General features: G+C 42.3%; 1 protein-coding gene across 20 annotated transcripts in view; it reads left to right on the top strand.

Annotated features, from left to right (window-relative positions):
• CADPS (calcium dependent secretion activator) overlaps nt 1-19,384 on the top strand; it is a 769,567-nt gene that overhangs the window by 360,417 nt on the left and 389,766 nt on the right. For all 20 annotated transcript variants that reach the window (XM_068253773.1, XM_068253774.1, XM_068253772.1 and 17 more), the window contains exons 8-9: nt 306-445; nt 10,354-10,420. In XM_068253773.1, the coding sequence (XP_068109874.1) occupies nt 306-445; nt 10,354-10,420 (207 nt within the window). The remainder of the gene's footprint in view (nt 1-305; nt 446-10,353; nt 10,421-19,384) is intronic.

The following is a 19,384-nucleotide window of genomic DNA, read 5'->3' as shown; positions in this document are numbered from 1 at the left end:
CTGAGTTTTCTCCTAGGAGATATATTTTCATCTTCTATTGAAATAACTTTTCACCATTTTACAATTGAAAAAGTACCCAAAAGCTGATGAAAAAGTACTAACTAAATTATTTTGAGTATTTACTCGCTTGCTGGCGGTTTAAAAGGCATTTTATGACAAGGTGTAAAAATATCACCTAGGAGAAAACTCTGGAGAAAAAGTAAATTGCATATGGGCCTCCGTGTTTTATTATTGTTTGATGTAGCTATTGTATAATTTATATATGCCAAATCACAAACTCATTTTTGTATTTTTCTGTGTTTTAGGTTGTCCTTCATCCAACACCCAACAGCCCCAAACAGTCAGAATGGCATAAAATGACCATCTCCAAAAACTGTCCTGATCATGACCTGAAAATTAAATTAGCAGTCCGAATGGATAAACCGCAAAACATGAAACATTGTGGGTATGTACTACAGGATATTTATTTGCTCGTCTTTTATACACAGAGTTGGCAGTTTCTCATACAGCTTCCTCTGCAGTTACTGGTGTTACTGTACAGACAGTATACTGCCCTAAAGAAGAATTCTACTCTATATGCATCCAGTTTGTTTTGTGCATCTTTCACTTCCTGACACATATATAAACTCAGACTGGTAGTGTGTCTCATTACAGTTTAGGAACGCTCCATGCGTATGTTCAGGGCTGGTTTTCTCATGAAGCGAGGTGAAACATTTGCATCAGGCGCAGAGATTACAGTTTGTTCTGTGTTTACACTAACAGCATGCAGTCAAAGTAGGAGGAAAAGTAAGCGGAGAGCGAGGTGAAGAGGTGATCATTGGGAAAAAAAATCAGCTTGTTGTGCTGTGTGAGAAGTCTGACAGTGAGTGAGGAGGGGGGAGGCAGGAGAGCAGCAGTGTTTCATTTGATTTGCACAGCAGAAGGAAGGAGGTGGCACTGCTGTCCTGACTGAGAAGGAATGGACTGGCTGAGGGCGAGCAGTGTGTTTGTCACAGACTCACAGCCAGTCAGTGTGCTATTGTGTTGAGCTGCAGCATGTCATGTGAGAACATTAAGTGAAGCAGAGTAAATTGTCGGGTGCTGTGCAATCATTCCAAATCGGTGGGGGGTTGGGGCCTCCCAAGTTTGCCTCAGGCAGCAAAAAGTCTAGAACCGGCCCTGCATATGTTTTGCAATGCCACTGTTAATTTTGTAGCAGGGTTAATGTCGTTAAAATATTAGTAAAATAATGCTACTGATATTTTACTATTGACTCGCCCACTACCCAGCTCTAACACTAACTGTCCCTCCTAATGCCTAACACTAACCCTCCCGTGTAATGCCTAAAGGTGGACACATACAATTTGAATGATCGTTTACGGATGATTATTTGTATGAACGTTCGGAAAAAATCTCCTAATCAATTTGGTCAGATTAATGGGATTGATTTCAATAATCTGATTGGATTGGTTGGGAAATTTTTGTCCATTAGTGGTCCCAAACGATCATTTTTGATCGTTCATATAATCGTTCGGAAGTGATTCTCTACCAAATTGTATTATTAGCAGCCACCTTAACACTAACCAGGGGCGTAACTAGGCCCCACCGGGCCCCCCTGCAGAATTTCAGGTCAGGGCCGTTTTGGGGGGCTGGAGGGGTCGCAGCATGAGGGGAAAGCCGTGGCCACAGTCGCGGGAGGGGGGACGTTCCCCCCCCTTCCTCACCTCGGGGCTCTCCCCTCTGCGCTCCCCTCCAGCTGGCCCCACTCGGGGCAGTTTTAGGGGGCAGGAGGGGTCGCAGAATGAGGGGAAAGCCGTGGCCACAGTCGGCGGGGAGGGGCGACGTCCTCCCTCATCTCTCACCTGGGGATCTCCCCTCCAGCTTAAATAAGTGTCCATGGGCAGTGGCGGGCAGCAAACAGATACATACCTTCCGTGCGCTCCAGCCTGCGTTCCTCTCGCTAGCCTCTGATGTGACTTCCTGTTATACTGGAAGTCACGTCAGAGGCTGGCGAGAGGAACGCAGGCTGGGGCGCATGTAAGGTATGTATTTGTTTGCTGCTCGCCGCTGCCCACGGACACTTATTTACGCTGGAGGGGAGATCCCCAGGTGAGAGAGGAGGGAGGACGTCCCCCCTCCCCGCCGACTGTGGCCACGGCTTTCCCCTCATTCTGCGACCCCTCCAGCCCCCCAAAACTGCCCCGAGTGGGGCCAGGGGGAGGCCCGGGCCCCCCCCGCGGGAGCAGGGGCTGCAGGCCCTATTGTTACACCAGTGACACTAACCCCTTTCCTAATAGCTAACACAAACCCCTCTCCTAATAGCTAACACTAACCCCCCCCTCCTCCTAATAGCTAACACTAACCGTCCCTCCTAATACCTAACACTAACCCCCTCCTAATGCCTAACACTAACCCCCCTCCTAATGCCTAACACTTACCCCCCTCCTAATACCTAACACTAACCCCCCCCCCCCCCTCCTAATGCCTAACACTAACCCTCCCTTCTAATACCGAAGAGTACCCCTGATCTATGGTACCCAAACCACCGCTATGCAACTCATTGGCTATCTTTAATTATTATCCTTACTCCATCCTGATCCAGAGATCTTTTGATCCTGAAGTTTTTGTTATTAAGATCCAGCTCCTGGCGCAGATGGTTTCCTAGGCCTGCATAGTCACTCGCTGGCACAGTGTGTTATCTGTTTAGAAGCTCCTTGATTAGCTTATATAAAATAAATTAGTTTTAAAGTACCTCTTCAGGCAACCCTTCACCAATCACTTACTGCAGCACAGACTTCCACACTCGCTGTTAATTCTGGCAGCTGCCGAACTGAAGTTCTTAATTAGAAAGCAGCAGTTTAAGCTGCTGCGGCCTCCTTCGATGCAAAAAAGGGTACAATTTGGACACCTTGCTTGGATTCCAGGGGGGATACTCAGAACTTTGTCCAAGTTTGGACATAAGAGACAAAAAATATACAGTATAGAATGGGAATATATATACGCTCTTTTGAGCTTTGACTGCCGTTTGTCTTCTTACTAGGAAAGTTTTGATCCTGAGATCTCCATTGCTTTTATGTAAACACTGAACTTGTCAACTGGAAATGAGAGACCACAATTAATAATCTTCCTCACTGTGTACTAAAAACGTAATTTGTTAATGAGTTTGTCTTTGGAGAGATTCACCCATTTTTTGCAAGGATGTGAAGTACAAGTCATTTTCCCAGATGGGGACACAGAAAGCAGTAAAAATCCAAAAGATAATTTGACCCCCTTTTACACTATGCAAAAGTAAAATAAAGGTGTTTTCTGGATTTAGACTTTAAAACACAAAATTAGCAAGATGTTTTAAGTTTAAATCCATGGATATAAACGTAAAGGGGAATACAGGGTCATTGCCATAAGGTTTTCAGTTGCCATTAAAACCTCAAATTTACTTACACATATCTGCAATCTGCATGAAAGTTTCTAAGTATATATCGGTTTCCTAGCCAAAAACAATATAAGTATCCAAAGGGTGTATTCACTATACCTCAGTAAAATTTAAATGCACAGACAGTTCAATAAAATACTCAGAACAATTTTGATGATACTTTTTTACCTACTTTTTGGTACTTTTTCAATTTCAGAGTGCTGAAAAGTTATTTTAACCATTCTGCAACTGCTCATGCAGGATGGGCGCCCGCAGAATGTTCCTAGTTCCTCGATCACACCATATGGCGTGATCTTGCAAGGAGAGAGATGTGCAGGGAACGAGCGATCCCTGCCTGCAGTCAACAAAGCAGGGCTGCCACGATCAGCCTGCCAGCCGCAGTCGGAGCTGGCAGGCTGTAATTTACATGAAAAAAGATAACAAACGTGTACAGTGATGCGATCTAGAGCAGCGCTGTACAGAGGACAGCCTTGTCACTTAAATGTCCCTCCTAACGGCTAACAATCTGATCCCTGCCTTAGGCTGACCCCTATTTATGTATCATGTTGTGTATGTATGCGATCTTGGGCTAATTTAGGTTGTGGGGGGGATTAATTAAAACCTCAACATCATTCGGGAAGAAAGGTGGATCAACATTGTTTTCAATTGGCTTCAAGAATTTGCAACAGGTTCTGCATAATCCTCAGGATCTTTCTGGGTAACCCTGAGAACACAGCAGGAGAATAGATTTTGTCAAGATTCAAGTTTAAATACATATTAAAAAGAATAAAATTACCTTCAGTATTTCTGTGATTTTATTTATTTATTCAAGTATTTCTATAGTGATCACAAAATGTGGGTAAGGCTAGATCATTATGTAACACTGATCTTCACTAGCAAGCAAATACTGAACTCTGCACAATGGATTTAAAGGTGAATCAATGTTTATTTACAAAAATTCCAGACAAATTCACACACAACAAAATATGTGCACCACAAGTTCCAGAATACCACCCTGACTATCTTACTAGCAGAGCAGTTACATACAATAACAATAGACAAACAATATATTTACAGTGGTAAATGTTCACAATCAGCAGGCAAGATTATAATCAAACAGGCATAATGCCATAACCAGATAGTCAAATGCAAACAACAATACATAAACAGCAGATGAGAATAATCAGGCAGGCAGAAGGTCAAGCCGGGAAGTCTAGGAAACAGGAGCAAGGAGCAGGGTGCAATGCACAAGAACCAATGGCTAGATTCACAAAGCCTACTTAGCACAATGATCTAGCAGACTCCTGATGGCAGATACATCCTTAAATGACAACTGAATTAAGAGGGCTATGGAGGCTGCCATATGTATTTCCTTTTAAGCAATACCAGTTGCCTGGCTATCCTGCTAATATTATGTCTCTAATCAGTGCAGTTTCTAGGCTAAAATGCACCCAGGGCGAGGGTGTAAAAATTGCCCCCCCCCCGCAGCAAGGTATGGGTGCCCGCAGTATAGGTTAAAGCGGAATATAACCCTGCATTTCAACTTTGCTCTAAAACATTATTTACAGTATATTATATGCAACCAGAATTTTTTTTTTACTAGACCAGCATTGGAAGGGTTACACAGGGCTTTAAAGTCCCTGGAGATTTCTGCAGAAATCCGAACTTGAGTTAGATACTTTTTGTTTACAAATATGTGTTTATTGTGACTCATCTCTCTCACTGAGAAGGAGCTTGGAGGACAGCCAAAGAGATGTATCTATTGATAAACAGTTACACACTAACTAAATAGAATGTAACTATCTGAATGTCTGCACGGAACTTAAAACCTCTGTGTTTAACCCTTCCAATGCTGGTCTAGTAAAAAAAAAAAATGCTTTTTGCATATAATATGCTGTAAATAATGTTTTAGAGCAAAGTTGAAATGCAGGGTTATATTCCGCTTTAGCCAGGTCTAGTTGCACTCAGTATAGACTCCCCCAGAATAGGTACCCCAGTATAGGTAGCCAGCTATAGGTCCCCCCAGTATAGGTAGCCAGGCATAGGTGAGCCAGTATAGTTGCCTCCAGTATAGGTAGCCAGTATAGTTGCCCCCAGTATAGCTTAGATAGGCAGGCATCCCCGGTATAAATTAGATAGGTAGTAGGTGCCCCCAGTACAGGTTAGCTAGGTGGGTGCCTCTAATATAGGTAGCCAGAATAGTTGCCCCCAGCATAGGTTAGATAGGTAGATGCCCCCAGTATAGGTTAGTTAGGTAGGTGCCTCCAATATAGGTAGCCAGTATAGTTGTTACCTGTATAGGCTAGCTAGGTAGGTAGGTGCCCCCAATACAGGTTGGATAAGTTAATGCTCCCACTATAGGTTAGATAGGTAGCTGCCCCCCAGTATAGGTTAGATAGGTAGGTGCCCCCCTGTATAGGTTAGATTAGGTAGCTGCCCCCTCAGTATAGGTTAGATTAGGTAGCTGCCTCCCAGGTTAGATAGGTAGCTGCCCCCCCAGTATAGGTTAGATAGGTAGGTACCTCCCAGGATAGGTTAGATAGGTAGCTGCCCTAATATAGGTTAGATAGGTAGCTGCCCCCCAGTATAGGTTAGATAGGTAGCTGCCCCCCAGTATAGGTTAGATAGGTAGGTGCCCCCCAGGATAGGTTAGATAGGTAGCTGCCCCCCAGTATAGGTTAGATAGGTAGGTGCCCCCCAGAATAGGTTAGATAGGTAGCTGCCCCAATATAGGTTAGGTAGGTGCCCCCCAGTATAGGTTAGATAGGTAGCTGCCCCAGTATAGGTTAGATAGGTAGGTGCCCCCCAGGATAGGTTAGATAGGTAGGTGCCCCCCAGGATAGGTTAGATAGGTAGCTGCCCCAATATAGGTTAGGTAGGTAGCTGCCCTCAGTATAGGTTAGATAGGTAGGTGCCCCCCAGGATAGGTTAGATAGGTAGGTGCCCCCCAGGATAGGTTAGATAGGTAGCTGCCCCAGTATAGGTTAGGTAGGTGCCCCCCAGGATAGGTTAGATAGGTAGCTGCCCCCCAGGATAGGTTAGATAGGTAGGTGCCCCCCAGGATAGGTTAGATATGTAGGTGCCCCCCAGGGTAGGGTAGATAGGTAGCTGCGCCAGTATAGGTTAGGTAGGTGCACCCCATGATGGAGGGGGGAGCCGCAGCCGTGGGGAGGGCAGCCCGACCTCTCCCTCCCTCTCCCCGGGCCGCCCTCCATGCGATCCCCCCTCGGACGGAGTGCAGAGTAATGCGCAGGGAAGCGCTATAGAAAACTACTCACCTCCCTGGTTCCAAGCGCTGCTCTCTCGCCGACAGTCTCATCTCTGCATACTAGTGTTGTCCGGATCATGAACGATTCGGATCTTTGATCTGAATCTATTTTGTGAGTCGAACCATCCGAATCATCAAAATGAGTGATTCGGATCGCAAAAGGGGCGGAGCCAGGAGCGACACGCCCCCTCTCAGCGGGCAGCGGGGTCCTGGAAGCAGAGATGGATCGCTCTGTTGGAGGGGACTCAGGGGAGCCAGCCTTGCACAGCCACAGGTAGATGAGAGAGAGGGGACATAGGTGCCACTGCCAGATGTGTGTAGAGCACACATACTGGCTATAACGTGCTGCTGATTATAGGCTGTCTGTTCCGTAGTTGTGCACAGTGAACACATTGGAAGCTTTTGGCTCAGCTCAGCACAGCTCAGTAACTTTGCAGGCACTGTGATTGCTGGGCAATATGATCCTCCTGCACTGCTCTATACAGCTGCACTTATCTTCTGGGAATGCTTTCTTTCACTGTGCAACGTTTCCATTTAAGGTATACAGATGAACATATAGGTGAAATACATGTAAAGCATATGATTGCAGCATGTGGGTATTGTGTGCAAGCAAACATTTCTGCTCTCTGCTCGTCCCTCCTCCCTTCTCTGTCCACTCCCTGCCCTCTGTCCATCTTCTCCCCTTCTCTGTGTGTCCACCCCCCTCCCCTTCTCCTGCCCTGCTAGTCATTTCACTCCCCCGAATGCTTCCCTTGTAAAATGATCCGAGATTCGGATCAAAGATCCGGATCTTTTCAATGATCCGATTCGAATCATCCGGATCATTGAAAAGATCCGAACTTCCCATCTCTACTGCATACACGCTGATACACGCTGCTTCCTGTTTAGCCGGAAGCAGCGTGTGTATGTATCAGTGTGTATGCAGAGATTAGACTGTCGGCGAGAGAGCAGCGCTTGGAACCAGGGAGGTGAGTAGTTTTCTATAGCGCTTCCCTGCGCATTACTCTGCACTCCATCCGAGGGGGGATCGCATGGAGGGCGGCCCGGGGAGAGGGAGGGAGAGGTCGGGCTGCCCTCCCCGCGGCTGCGGCTCCCCCCTCCATCACAGCGCCCCCCGCCTAGCAGCGCTCAGTGCGGCGGCACGGGCCGCACGGCTTTAGAAACGGCCCTGTCTCTAATACTTTTAGCCATAGACCCTGAACAAGCATATGCAGATCAGGTGTTTCTGACATTATTGTCAGATCTGACAAGATTAGCTGCATGCTTGTTTCTGGAATAGTGAGTACAGGCATGTGCTGCATACACCTTCATTAATTGCTAAGGATGTGGACATATCTTTGAAACTTCCATAAGCAAATATATTGTCCTCAGAACATCATATGGTTAAAAGTTTGATATCAGTTGCACAAATCTTAAGATACATATGGCAGAGGACTAATGTTATGTTTTCTGAGCATACGAGTACCTCTGGATCCTGCTCCATATCAGCATAAGAAATGTGTGAATTGCTTTTTATCTTTTTTATACTGTTCTACTCACAGTTACATTGTTCCTCTTTTATTTACATTAGACCCTGCAGAACATTTCCCCCTGAAGCAAACATGCATTCAGCCCATGCTAAGCTACTCTGCAAGATCGATTATTAAATGTGAAGTGGGCCAGTCTGTAGGCATTACTGTAGGAACAATGACCATCATCTATCCAAACAGATGAGACTCTGTCCTCAAGTCCTTCATAGGGAATTGTGTTATTAAATCAATCAGACTATTTGGACACAAACAAAACATAGCATGAACTTCCCCCGATATTGCCTAACTCACTGCAATGGTGCACTACTACCTACTTTTATATGTGTCTGACAGAGCTATTAATCAATCACATATTTCTGGATATAGTTACCTATTCATTTGTAGCACGGTTTGTAAAATCCATACCATACTTAGAGGTGTAGCACCACTTTCAGCAACAAACAAAAAGTAAATGCTGGTACTTGTAGGTACTAGGTTAACTGGCTTTCCTCTAAAAACTGATACTAAGCTAATTAGCTTTGCCCCTGTGCCCCTAATTAACTTTGCCCCCTGCTAATTAGCTTTGCCCCAGTAACTGACCCTATGTAAAATTTCACCTATGATGGTTTACTGAGCACAACACAAGTTGGCTGCTGATCTCTTCAGCTATTTTGAGTCATATGGGAAAAAGTGCAATACAAATGTTAGTAATACTGGTGTCTGTGAGCACTTGAACATAATGGTTATACCGCTTCTCCAAGTAGTTGCCAAACAGGTTGGGGCATTTTCATGAGTCTTGCTTCTTCATTGCTTGGGTGGGGGTACTGCATCCTTACCTGGGCACTATAGTGGGGAAGTTAATGAAAACTAAAACATCAAAATAATGGCATGCTGGGATTAAAACATATTAAATAAATGTGAATGATGAATAAATGCAATAAAAGAAAAGCTAGCATTTATTTTTATTGCCTAATCTTTTCCTTTGGACGCATACATTCTCTCACAGGACAGGATAAATAAATGTTTCTGTTCAAATACATGCAATTCCCTCTGCGGGGCTGTTGATGTAAAGTTGGATAATGTTGGTGTTCAAATTCAGCACCACATGGTTCAGAACCTAAACACGCGCATTTCAGCACCGAACAGCAGACTGGGGGACATTTCATTCAGTGTTTTTTTTTTTTTCCATCAATAAATTTTTATTGAGATTAATAAAGATTGATATACATATTAACATATAAACAGGCGGAACGATACTTGGTAATACATAGTCATGAGTAAACAGATAGCAAAAGGACTGAACCATCTAACTTGTCTACATGTCAACTTATACGTTTACTTATCAATTCTGGTGTTTTCTCGACCTCATGGGTAACCAGAAAGCAAGTACTCAGGTGAATACCTGATAGAACCAGTTGGCCAGCAGGCCTCTATCAGATATCTTTAAGGAAGGTAGAGCAATATAGAGAGCCAGAAGAGTAAACAAATCGAAGACTATTATTAAGACATGTGTAAATGGGTGATACCGCCAAGAAAATCCAGTTTTCGAACAATAAACCATAATATCATAAAACAGCTGACATTAATCAGAATTTTAAGCCCAATCTACACGATACGATTCTTTATACGATTCGATTACGATTCTATTTACGATCTGATTAAATCCAACATGTCCGATCGGGATTCGATTCGATTCAATTCGATTTGCTATTGCAAAACAATGGCGAATTGAATCGAATCGAATCCCGATCGGACATGTCGGATTTAATCAGATCGTAAATAGAATCGTAATCGAATCATATAAAGAATCGTATCGTGTAGATGGGGCTTTAACCTTCTAAAACTATCAGATATTAACTTACAGTTGTTTATACCTAATACTCAGATGGAGGTAAGAGGGGAGCGGTGTATGCAGGAATCAGTGTTTTCATTTCATTCAGTGTTGATACTTCCTCCTTGCAGCTTGGAAGGAGGAAGTATCGGAGTTACCCTGTCCTGCTGTTTGGTGCTAAAACGGTGCTGAATTCGCACCTTTGGGTTCCGAAACATGTGGTCCTAAATTTTAACATTATATATTCTCTTTATACAGTCTGCATAAAATTCTCACTGGTCTTATTACAGGTGATTGTCAGACACTTGCTTGCAGTTAATTTGCAATTCTTAATGCATGATTCTTTACTGTTCTGTAGGTATTTATGGGCGATTGGTAAAAATGTGTGGAAAAGGTGGAAAAAACGTTTTTTCGTATTGGTCCAGGTAATATTACTGTTTTATACATTTGGTATTTATATAATGCCATTCTGTATTTGTACATAAATGTGAAATCAAACCAAATGTGTGATGAATAGCACTAGACAAACCAGTTATTTGTACTGAACAATGGTTAGGGACAAGGAGGTAAGGGGAAACTTGGGGTAAGGAGATGTTGCATTCCACTTCTTTCTCTATGTCTGAAGATTGAAACTCTGTCTAAGTACCTCTTTGGCAGTCTTCACACCATAGACATGTGGTGATCACTCTTTTTCGTTCCCTTCCCTACATCCTCCCATGTGGAGACTGGGTACTACATCTCAGAAAAGGGTGCAGAATCTTAATTTTTAACTATGGGAGGCAGTGCAAAGTGCTTCGGGACTGAAGCATGGACCTGACTGCCAGACTTCCTGGGGAAGCGAAAGGGAGCCTAGTATCATTTTACAAAGGGAAAGAGCCTGACAACCATTATAAGACCCTTGAATAAGACTAATGCTGGGCATACACGGCTCGTTTTTGCCGCTCGATTCTGCTGTTCGATCATTTCGCCGCTCTATTCTACTGTAGATTCTCTTATCTTCCACTCGTTTTTCTTATCTTTTTCCATTTTACTGCTATCACAAATCGAGTGGCGAAACGATCAAGCGGGAGATCGGACATGTTGGAAATTATCTATCGAGCCATCTATCTGGCTCAAAAACGAACCGTGTATTCCCAGCATCAAAACAAGCTATTTTGAGACAGTTTTTTTTTTTTTTTTTTTTTTTTTATTAAATTTCAAACATATTTTTCCATATCTGAATATAACATTTTGAGACAGTTTTTTTTTTTTTTAAATTAAATTTCAAACATATTTTTCCACATCTGAATATAACAGACAAGTGATATTTATTAATGTCAGAGGCACTAGCATTTGAGACAGTTTTAACTATTGAATGCTATTTGGGTCAATCTTTTCTATATTCTGCATATCTTAAAGCAAATCTAAGGTAATAAACTGATGAGATAACTAATACTAATATCAGGATCTCTCCTGTAGCGTGTTCTGTCGCTTGCAGTGGAGCTGCAACTGGGCAGTTCTGACTTGTCTGCTTGCATTCGGTTGCGCATTCGCAGTGAGTCTTATTGTCATTTGCAATCACTCTGCAGTTCAGAGCAGTTCAGGATGCTGTCAGGATTCCTCCTATTGTTTCCTGCAGTTGAACTGCAGCCAGATAGCCCTGGATTTCCTACATGCATGTTGTTGCATAGTACTGCATGTATCTGTTATGATAGTCTTTCAGCTAGCAAATGGTAATCAAGCCAGCTCAGGATTGAATGATTACCATTTAACTGTGTAGGAATTTGCATACCAGCATCCATTGGCTGATGCCAGCATAAAAGTCTGACTCCCATTTCAGACCCCACCCGACATAGCGTTCAGCTCTCTGAGTTGTCGTTGGGTCTTTGCATTGAAAGTTGTTATTGTAAAAATGTATAATGCCTTGCTATGTATTTTCATGTCTGCTGGACGTTTGCTGACCTACGGGGGTCAGTGAAGTCCTTCTGATCCTGATAGTTTGGATTCTGCCAGTACCACGTTGGTGACTGGTAGTATTCTTTCTAGACTTGTTCTTGCCTTGTTCTTGAGGATGAACTATAGCAGCGGTTGCCATTAGTTACGATCCTACCTGTTAGTCTTGTCTATCTCGGTGTGAATGTTGCCGTCACTGAAACAGCGACTAGATTGGCTGAGCATTCCGTCTGTCTGTCTGTTGTCTGTCTTGTTAATTATCATTACTTGTGCTTTAGATAGTGAGTTATTTGAGAGCTACATTTCAAATATTGCGCATCAGCACGATATATATGTACTCTAGTCAGTCAGTATTATATTATTTGTATATTGTATTGTGTACCGACCTTTGCCTGCCTCTCGACTATGAATCTGCCTAATCCTTCCAATATGACTGACATCTGAATTAATGTGTATGACCCAAGCCTGTTACCGACTACGCCTGTTGTGTATTGTATCACATAGCATCTAGCCTGATAGGTGGCCCAGAGCTGTGGGCAATCTTGCTCCTTTGTTCATTACTCCTGTGTCCATCTGTGATGCCTCTTCCATTATCCAGCTAATTAGCCTTGTTGCACTGGGTGGTCAGAAAGTATGCCCCCCCCCCCCCCCCCATCCCAGCATTACACCTAAATAGAGCTTTTCTGGAGTCCCATGTTCTTATTTTGAGGTGAAGAGTTAAAAATCTCAGTCTGGAGACCATGCCATCTTCAACATCACACTTAAAGTGGCCACTAATGATACAATTTGCCGAATGATTGTTTACGAACGATTATTTGTATGAATGATGGGAAATGATAGTTTGGGACCACAATGGACGAAAATCTCCTCCTTCTGACCAGATTAAGGAAATCTATCCGAAAAATCTGATCGCTTTGTTTGGAGACTTTTGACCATTAGTGGTCCTAAACGATCATTTCTGATCATTCATGCAAATAATAGTTCATAATCATTCGGCAATTTGTATTGATAGCGGCCACCTTTATATTACTGCTGTTCATTCAGACAGAGAAATGATGACCTATTGTTCTTTAAATCATATCTATCAGGTGTGTTTGCATGGCCACACAAAGTTTCATGCCTTATAATTAGTTTGTAGGAGAGCTAGCACTGCAGCCCAACTGCTCCGATGGCCAGATAAAGCCCTGGTTAATCAATACTTAATTAATTAAAATAAAAAAGTAAACCCAGGGAGGTACTATGAAGGTTTGGGACTACATGATCCTATGTTTGTCTCATCATACCACATGACACTTCAGGTACCCTTTTATAACATTGTTTTATAAATGTATTGTATCATTTCACGCAGGTAATTGAACAAGTTTTGGAGAAAAGTGATCCCGTGGCAGCGTGTGCTTGAAGCTGCTGGGCACATTATGACAGGGCACGTAGTGGCCATTAGTAGTTTTGGCCATCAGCAGCTGTACAGAATTCACTCTAAAAAGAGCAGAACAAAGTGTTTTCACCCAGAATAAAATGCCTGTCACCAAAAAACTCCAGACATATAGATACATCAGGCAAAGCAAACATAACACTTCTCTTTTCATATCGGTGACCTCGCTAACATAAATCTTTCAACCTGCCAGTGTTTCTGACATATTCCTGTCATGATGAAGCCGTGTTGTGACAGGCAGGGCCTAGAGCCCACTTTGTGCGATTCTGTCAGTTTTCAAGCGCCTACTACAATATAAACGTTTCATTCCCTGTGCTGCTTTGGGTGTGGGGGTCACTTTGAGACACCTGAGTTCTGCTAGTGACTCTTGACACCGACAGCTGTCTAACAGGCTGCAGTGTAGCTTTACAGCTGTGATAGAAAGACCTGAGAGGGCCCCTTTCAGCTGTGTGTGTCTATCTATGCCATGATAAGGTCACATGACCATCACTGCACATCAATACATGAAGGTAAAAAAAAAACCATTGGGGAAACTGACAGATGCTTAAAGAAAAAACGTAATTTATTCAGGTTCTGTAGATTTAATGTAGCTGCCTAATATTTGCCCTTGAATTGCACAATAGCATCAAGTGGGCAATGCAGAACAATGTCAGTCCAAAGGCAAAATGCTTTATTTAGAGATACACTCCAGTGAGACACAAAACCGGAACAATTAAACTGACTTGGGCAACATAGCTGGCTCTGAATGTGCTGGCATTCGTTCACTTATTCAGTTAGCTGCTCTGATTGTAAAGTCCCTATGGCTGGAGATATCCTTGTAGTGACCTTTGTGTGAGGCTGGATAACTCTCCAGGCTCACTGTTCTTCCAGGTGAGAGCATGCTCTTTGGTGAACTGCGATATCTGAGCCCTAAGGAGGACACTGACAAGTGCTATTTTTACAAACTTTATTTATTCAGACCAAGGAATACATTATTATCTGTAGTATAGACGCCTCCTAGTGTTTCTTTTATGACGCTTATGCCATAGAGTGAACTTCGAGTATCTGTGTTACGTGTGTTAGGATATCATGCATTAGCTGTGTATGTATATGTGTACTTGTGTTGCTGGATGTTCCCATTATACTATTCATTTACTGTGTATGTATTTATGGTCCCCATTATTGATTGTATTGTACTTTGTACAGCACCACCAAAGGTAATGTTGCTATATACAAACTATAATGATAATGTAATCATAAAGACCTGCAAAATGTTTATATTTCATAGCTGCACCTGCAGCCCAATAGGCATGTATATCAACTTGCAACCTACCTCATTAGTTTGCTCATGCTCACAACCAGACCTGATTAAAGGACACCTGGGGTGAACATAAACAAATGAAATAAAAAATTGTATCTATCCTCCTTCTCCTTAAAAAATACTTTTTAACCAGTTCACCCCCAAGGGTTTTTATCCTAACGGACCAGAGCAATTTTCAGTTGTCAGCGCTCCTCCCTTTTATTCCCTAATAACTTTATTACTACTTATCACAAGAAAATGATCTATACCTCGTTTTTTTCGCCACCAATTAGGCTTTCTGTGGATAGTACATTTTGCTAAGAATTTTTTTATTCTAAATGCATTTTAATGAGAAAAACAGAAAAAAAAAGAAAAAAAATCATTATTTCTCAGTGTTCAGCCTTTATAGTTTTAAAATTAAACATTCTCCTGTGGATAAAACAAACGCGTTGTATTTGCCCAGTGGTCCCGATAATTAAACCGTTTAGATTATGTCCCTACCACAATGTATGGTGACAGTATATTATTTTGAAATATAAGTGGTTATTTTTCTGTTTGTTCTGGCCATAATTACAAGCCCCTATGTAATAAATTAAAATTAATTTTCCCCCATAAAATATAGAATAAAAAAAGCTGAGTCCCTAAGGCAACTATTTATTTTTTTTTTTTAAGCTGATTTTTTTTTTTACAAGTGTTTTTTTTGGGGGGGAGGGTTGGAAGTGTAATTTTATTAATGATGTGTATATACTTGAAAATGTATGTATTTTGTAAGTGTAATATACTTTTTGGCCACAAGATGGCGCTGGTGAACACTCATAGGACGTGTTCACTTTTTTTTTTTTTTTTTTTACACACTTTATTAAACTGTTACATTTCCTGTTTATGTGAATGGACGTAGCCGCTGTTCGCGGTCACGTCCATTCACTCCAGGCACTGCGATTGGGTAGAGGACTGTTCAGTCCTCTTCCCCAATCGCCCAGCACGGGATCCCGACGGTAATGGCGGCGGTAGCGGCGGACACACGGCGGTAGCAGCGGCGGGAATGCGCGACGTATTAAAACGTCATGTTGCTGTTAATAGCGGTAAGCATGACGTTTTAATACGTTAGGATGGCGGTAAATGGTTAATATATTCCAGTTTTATTTTATATTTAAATCTACTTTTTAAGTTTTTACTGTTTTATTGTTTTTGCTCAATGACACATTCATTGAAGTATGCCAGGGCTAAAATCCATGGACTATTGACCCCTTTTATCTCTTTACTGCTCTCAGAAGCCATTTTCTGCTAGGAAAGTGTTTTATAGTTGTAATTTTTTATCAGTGAGGGTCACACTGTAGTCTGACCCAGACAGGAACTACCACTTACATACCTGATGTTTAACCCTTTCAGGCAGAGAAAGAAAAAAGTAACACAGCGTAGTTATTTGTGTGCTAGGCACTGTACATAGACAGGTCTATCTCATCATGTCACGTCACCTCGGGTATCCTTTAAGAGAATTCATTGTCTAGCACTTTCCCACATAATCCCAATTAGGGATGAGGGAGCATGCCAGTGGCAAAAAGGAGGTAGAAAAGATCCAAAAGACCTTGCAGATTTTCAGAAAATTGCCGTCAAGGTGACAGCAGGAATTTTACATAACAGTTATAATGTCGAAATGGAATGAAATGAAGAAGTACAGTATCTACCTAGTTGTGCACACAGTTCTACCTTAGTTACTGAGTCAGCACTGAAGGAATGCTATAGCTGACAGTTTTTCTCTCAGTACTGGGTGCAGAACAGTTAGCAACAAGTAAGCTGGACTCTGGAGGACTACAAGTACCTTGCTAAACACACATTTCTAACCTATGTAAATTTGCACTGAATAAACCCTGCAGAGTCTTCGGCAGTGACTCATCTCTCCAGCTGGCGCTCTCCTCTATCAGTCTGTGTCCTCCTGTATTCATCCTCACAGAGGCCCCTCTTCTCAGTGACCTAGCGGCATGTTATTGCGTAATAACATAGAATATGCAGCCAGTGGGGATGAAGACTGGAGCACGTGGATTGATGTAGGAACATACTGTCCAGACAGGTGAATTGCTCTGTTGCCGAAGACTCTGCAGAGGACCACAATTCAGTCGGGTTAGATTTCTAGGGGCCTGGCAGCAATTAACCAGTTGCCCTATGGAGGCGCAGGCCCTGTTCATAACCATGTACAGTATCTTTAAGGAAGATTTTTTTACACAATACTGCAGCCCATAGTCATTTTAAACATGCATTTAAAAAAAATGATACTATTATAAATTGATTTAACCGTCTACTTTAATTTATATCAAGTTGATAATAGTAGTATTTAAAGGAAACCTTAAACCTCTATATTTATATAAAAAACGCATTACCATATGTGGGACTCCTCACTGAATTCATGGCGCAGTTTTCGACGATTCCCGCCACTGCTATCATAATTTTTTTAGGTTTAAAATCCTGTTCTCTAAGCAAGATGGCCACAACCCCGGAACTACTTCCAGCGTGAATAGATCACAGGCACTTTCCTGTACAGCAGTGCAAGAGAGGTCTCCAGCACTGAGCATGCTCAGTATGTCCTCATGCACTCTGAATTTACTCCCTGTCCCTGCCCATGTCCCATCTTGCTCTGGGCTCACAGAGCTGCTTGCACCACCTGTCATAGGAATGCGCACGGAGCGGAGGCGTAAGGGCGGGGAAAGGGAGGAGATGTGCTGCAAAGGTGAAGTAACAGAAAGAAGAGCATAGCCTCTTCTTGTCTGTTAATCATCGACTTCTAAGTTGATGATTTTACTGCGTGCATTCGGGGACCAGCAGAGGCTGCAGGAACAAAGGGCCACTGCACAGAGGTCAGCCTTAAAGGCACATACCTCAATTGCCAAATATTGGGTGAGGGAGGGTTTATACATACCAAATCTTCCGTAGCAGCCGACGGTAGAGGCTTCCTAGTCACATGACGCGCTGTGTAGTCACAGCGGAAGAAGAGGAAGCTACGGAAGATTAGGTATGTATTGCCGAGTGAAAACGGATCCGATCAATCATTGATCAGATCCGTTTTCACTATGTGAACCGGGCCACGGACTGAGCCATTCGGATCCGGTGAAGCGGAGACTGGATCCGCTCACCGGATCCTTTTGGCTCAGAACGCAGATGTGAATCGGGCCTAACCCTCCACTCTTTAAACACATGTTTAATAAAAAAAAGTGACAGTTTAAAAAAAATACATGAATAGTTACCTTAGGGTCTGACCACTTTTAATATGTACGTAATAAGGGTATGTTATTATTAGTTTAGCAACAAGGGGCTTGTGATTATTGATAGGGTAGAAACAGAAAATATACACCATTATTTACAAATAATATACTGTATTGTGGCCATACATTGTACTAGGAACATCATTTAAACGTTGTGATAGCCATGACAAATAAAATGTGTGGCTTTTATTTACAGTATCATTGTTTATTTTAAAACTATAGGGGGTGGAAGTGGAGAAATAGTATATTTTTTTTCGTTTTTTCCTTGTTTTTAACCTTAAAAAAGCATAGAAAGTAAAGTAATTGCTAATGATCACCCCCAAAAAGCCTAAGATGTGGTGAAAAAGCAAGATATAGATCATTTAGGTGTGATGAGTAGTGGTAAAACTATTGGCGAATGAATGAGAGGAGCCCTACAGGGGAAAATTGCTTCCGTCCTTAAAGTAAACCAGAGATCAGTAAAGTCAAAGAATCAATGCTTACCCGGGGCTTTCTCCAGCCTCATAAACACGTGTAAGTCCCTAGCCGCCCTCCCACAGTCTGCCGTTCAGCCGCAATCAGCCCGGGTAACTGCTTCAGTCGCGTCAGTCTAGGTCTTCTATGCATGCGCAGGGGGTCCGCACATACTCAGAAGAGCCTGACTGAGCCAGTTACTGGAGCTGATTGCCTCTGAACGGTAGACTGCGGGAGGATGGTGAGGGACTCACCTGTTTATGGAGCTGGAGGAAGCCCCAGGTAAGCATCGATTCTTTGATTTTACTGATCTCTGGTTTACTTTAAGGTGAAAACACCCGCAGGCTGAAGTGGTTAATATACTGTATGTGAGACATTTTGAAAAAAAAATGTAATACTTTACTTTTACATGGTGACACTCCACATTTACTGTATGAATTTAAATTCTGAGATTGAAGGAAGTCAAAGGAAAAGGTGCTTCTGCTGATATGTAAAGGTGGCCACTAATGATGCAGTTTTGATTGTACAATCTATGTACACTTCTATGCAATATGAGGGACTGCCTAAGTATATTCACACACATAATGATAAGATAATTTTAATGATAATCAAGTACTAGAAGAAGTGAAGACCGGCACCATCAAATTTGTTATATAGCTCTTTAGTTTATTTTAAGACACATTCTCAATTCACTAACCTTAACTCCTGTCTTTAATAACTCTTCTGAGCTGTTTTACAGTTATCACCATGGTGATATAATTGTGATAACTGTAATACAGCTCAGAAGAGTTATTAAAGACAGGAGTTAAGGTTATTGAATTGAGGCCATAGACATATTGCAGTGCAGCAGTTACAGCAACGTTTCGGAGGAAGCTATGTCAGTGTCTAATAACCAAACAACAAACAGTTTCCTCTGAAACGTTGCTGTAACTGCTGCACTGCAATATGTCTATGTGTCTTAAAGGGACTCCGAGCAGTGCAGAAACTATGTAAAGATGCATATCATTTTAAAGCTCTCTTTCTCCTCTTTCCACTGATA

This window comes from Hyperolius riggenbachi, chromosome 9 (genome assembly GCF_040937935.1).
Source record: "Hyperolius riggenbachi isolate aHypRig1 chromosome 9, aHypRig1.pri, whole genome shotgun sequence".
Taxonomy (NCBI): domain Eukaryota; kingdom Metazoa; phylum Chordata; class Amphibia; order Anura; family Hyperoliidae; genus Hyperolius; species Hyperolius riggenbachi.
This window is presented reverse-complemented; position numbering and strand designations above follow the sequence as displayed.